We start from the raw sequence: 3,819 nt of genomic DNA on the forward strand, positions 1-3,819 counted from the left end.
GGAGGCCTTACAGTCTCCACACGTGTAACGATAGACAAGCCAAGAACAATAAGGAATGGGGAGGAGATCTTTAATAGGGAAGAAATTTAAATTATACATTTTTTAATATGTTCGTATTACTGATTTTACTTTTTTTTCACCGTTGTGTTTTCTTACTGTAGTTTCTCCCCATGATTACTGTTTAGTGTTCTATTTGTTTAATTATCGTTATATTTAGCAACTGTACTTTGAAAATTTATAAAGTCTGATGTAAATTCATTTTATTCTGCTTTAGATACTGAAGATGGAATCTGATAGAATTCCGAAACGTTTACCCATGTCCCCTTTTTGTCAATAAACAATGTTGTATATCATAAGTGTCGTAATCTTGGGGTCTACAAATACAAGTGGTAAATTACATAAACATAAATTGTCATTATAATAGGAAAGACGAAGGATATATCAGCCCCCAGTGGCACAGCGGTATGTCTGCGGACTTACAACGCTAGAATCCGGGTTTCGATACCCGTGGTGGGCAGAGCACAGATAGCCCATTGTGTAGCTTTGTGCTTAATTACAAACAAACAAATCTTATGTATTAGTTGTGTGTAATGGATTTACTTTATTCAAGGGGTTTGCACTGCAATGTATAATTTTATTCAAGTTAATCGATTACTTAGCACCGCTAAAGCCTGCTCTGTAGGCCAAATCCTAACGTACACTTTTCGTTAACATGTTAATCGTAATCACTACATTACCTGGGACAAAATTTTATTAAGTTACTTTAAAAGTAGGCCTTTTACCTCTTTTTTTATGTCAAGAGTTAAACCGTAGCCCTTCAAGTGTTTTTCAGAACACTATGTTCAACCTTTTTGTTATCTGATAAAACCACAATTATTATCTTACATTGTTGCATACATAACACCAGCCACTCAAATTACTTCATTTTATCACCTAAAATGTTTTTTTTTGTATGGGTAAGTAGAAAAACACTAGTTTTGTGCATGAAAATCATAAAAAAGTAATACATACATTCCTGTGTGGATTTGTGAAGCTCTACAAATCTAGAATACAATGTCTAGAAGCTTCTATCCAACTTTTGTCTCGTCACTCAGTTCAAGAACACCAATTAATTTTTATCTTTACCTCCAACACATGTGAGAAGAGATTATGGGTGCATTGTAAGGTGACGGTCAAATTCTACTATTCGTTTCAGGTAAAAGTAAACCGAGAGAGTCGGTGGTGGGTGCTATTGCTTATTCGCCATCCTAGTACAATTAGCCCTCATGTAGCTTTGCGCAAACATTCCGGAGCAAACAAACGTGGTGTAAGTTAGTATTATGATAGAGCTCTGGGTGCGCTATAAGCGTAGACAGTGGGTGACAGGATTGTAATATCTTCCTTGTGAGTAGTACTTGAATATCAAGGACCGTGGAAGAATGCTATAGTAACTTTGCTATAAATATAAACAAACAACATATGTATATATATATATTAATAAAACTATTTGGACAGAATAAATCTTAAAATTTGTGTCATATTTGACCAGTGGTACATCTTTCTGAGTGAATCCATGTTTTACAGTAACCACAACCTGCAATATGTTAATGGAATTGGCCAACAAACCATTGGCAATACATATGATGGAATGAGCTGCCACTCCTTTTGCACAACAACTCCATCTGTAGTGAAATTTCAATGATACTCCAGAACGTGTCTTTTGTTACAAAATGATGATTAAAATATTTACTGTTATAGAGGTGCCACCTTTAAATGAGTATCTGAGACAGTGTCAGGTATTCAGTTCATCTCTGATATGATAATCTAATCGTCAAGTATGTTAATATTTGGTCTAATACAAAATATGTTTTGTTCTGTATAATCTCGTAATTATAGCTATTTTTTATAACGATCCGACCCATTATAACAAGATAGAAATTGTATTTTAGTTTATTTTACTTTGTGTAAGACTGATCGAAATATCTTGTGAAATGGGAAAACGTATAGAAGAATCACAACACAGCAAACTCAGTACCTCTCTTAAATGGAAAATAAGTTTCAACAGTCATTCAGTGATGAATAAGCGTTGCAAGGGGTTTTTAATTATTTACATTGTAACTAGAAATGTCTATACATTTAAATACTTGTTAGCGAGTACATTAATACGTTTTTTAAAAAAGAAATGAAACTTTTATTGTTGAAAATCAAACATGTTTCAGTTAAAACTTAACAAACTGTTTTCCTTTTTTTGACAGGCAAAGATTGGTAACGGATCAGCAATCATTATACGCCTTAGTGGAAAAGTACCTGCCTCTTGAATATCGAGAAAAAATTGTTCCTATGGCAACAGTGAAAAATAACGTCAAACCTTAATTTCTTCGCCTTACTTGATATTCAAAAGCCTTTAGTATTGATCATTTTGATAGATGCCCATATTTTATTTGTATTTTTTTTTTTATAAAAAAAAGAAACCATAACCTAGAATATGATTTGTGAGTTAACATAGAAATAGTAGTTTGAGATGAAACAATTTTTGGTACATTTATATTGTAAAATATCACATCACGTAAAGTTTTCAGGCGTGAGGATTCAGGTAATAAAAAACAATATATTCTATTGACTAAAGACTAACACAGTTTTTATTGCTTTTCAGAACATAACCATATTAAACCGTAGAGAAGTCTTTACAATTGTATTGTTTAATAACATAAAGGTAATAAAAGTTATTTTGGATACTCATTATGATCTATATCTACCTGCTGATATTACTTTCTAGCAAGTGTTCCCTCTCTTCACCACACCACGGTACCTAAGTGTTAAGCAAGTGCTCCCTCCCCTTCACCACACCACGGTACCTCAGTGTTAAGCAAGTGCTCCCTCCCCTTCAACACACCACAGTACCTGAGTTTTAAGATGTTGGGCTTATAAGTATTTTTGTCCTATTTCTTTAATTCTATAGCATGTTTACCTAAATATGCTGAAGCTTTAGGAAGTCTCCAGGTGGGACAGCTGTAATTATATGGACTTACTACGCTAAAATCATGGGTTCAATTCCCCTCGGTGGACACATCAGATAGCCTGACGTGACTCTGCTATTAAAAACACACGCTTTAGTGAGTATAACGCTAAAATTCAAGGTTCCATCCCTACGTTTGTCACCAAGCAGTTAGCCCATTGTGTAGCTTTGCGCTTTAAACAGTGATTGCTGTTACGTAGAAGCTCATACCAGTTTGCTGATTATAAAACGACAGAAGAGGAAAAGTATACTCATAAGCATAAATAGAATTGTAATAAATATAATTACCTTCGATAGTAATTCTTCGGCCGTACTGTTGCTGATTATATGAGATTTGGCTTTAAAAAATAATATTGGATTTAGAATAATGGCTATGTAAAGGATCGTTAGATCCAAACTCATAACTGTTAAATATGACACTTTTGAATAAATAAAACTCGCCTGAAAATAATAGTTTGACCCTTGTGTAGTAAGGTTACAGTAGTCGAGAAAAGCTAGTGATGGCCGAGATTGATTGGCTAACAAAGAGCGTGAGAACACTGGCTGGATATTGTGTACCCAACATTTCTCCGTACGTTCGTTGGTTTAAAATTTCAATCGGCGTGACTGTATGTTCTAACTATTGCATTCCCTATTCTACCTAGTCCTCTTTCCATTCTATTTCAATCGCCGGATCTCTTATTTCACCTTGTGTTTTTGTTATATCCCTGTTCTTCATATCTGTCTTGTCTCTTTCCTTTCACTATCTGCCCTTATAGTAAAAAAGAGAAAGAGAGAGACGTAGGATCAAACATATGTGGTAATTCACATTAAAAAGAAAACGA

General features: G+C 34.1%; 1 protein-coding gene across 2 annotated transcripts in view; it reads left to right on the top strand.

Annotated features, from left to right (window-relative positions):
* LOC111085345 (centromere protein T-like) overlaps positions 1-3,234 on the top strand; it is a 281,870-nt gene extending 278,636 nt beyond the window's left edge. For both annotated transcript variants that reach the window (XM_022383500.1, XM_022383507.1), the window contains one exon: positions 2,235-3,234. In XM_022383500.1, coding sequence (XP_022239208.1) covers positions 2,235-2,352 — 118 coding nt within the window. In that variant the 3' untranslated portion in view covers positions 2,353-3,234. The remainder of the gene's footprint in view (positions 1-2,234) is intronic.
* Positions 3,235-3,819: the final 585 nt, after the last annotated feature.

The sequence above is a fragment of the Limulus polyphemus genome, unplaced genomic scaffold (genome assembly GCF_000517525.1).
Source record: "Limulus polyphemus unplaced genomic scaffold, Limulus_polyphemus-2.1.2 Scaffold16, whole genome shotgun sequence".
Lineage (NCBI taxonomy): Eukaryota > Metazoa > Arthropoda > Merostomata > Xiphosura > Limulidae > Limulus > Limulus polyphemus.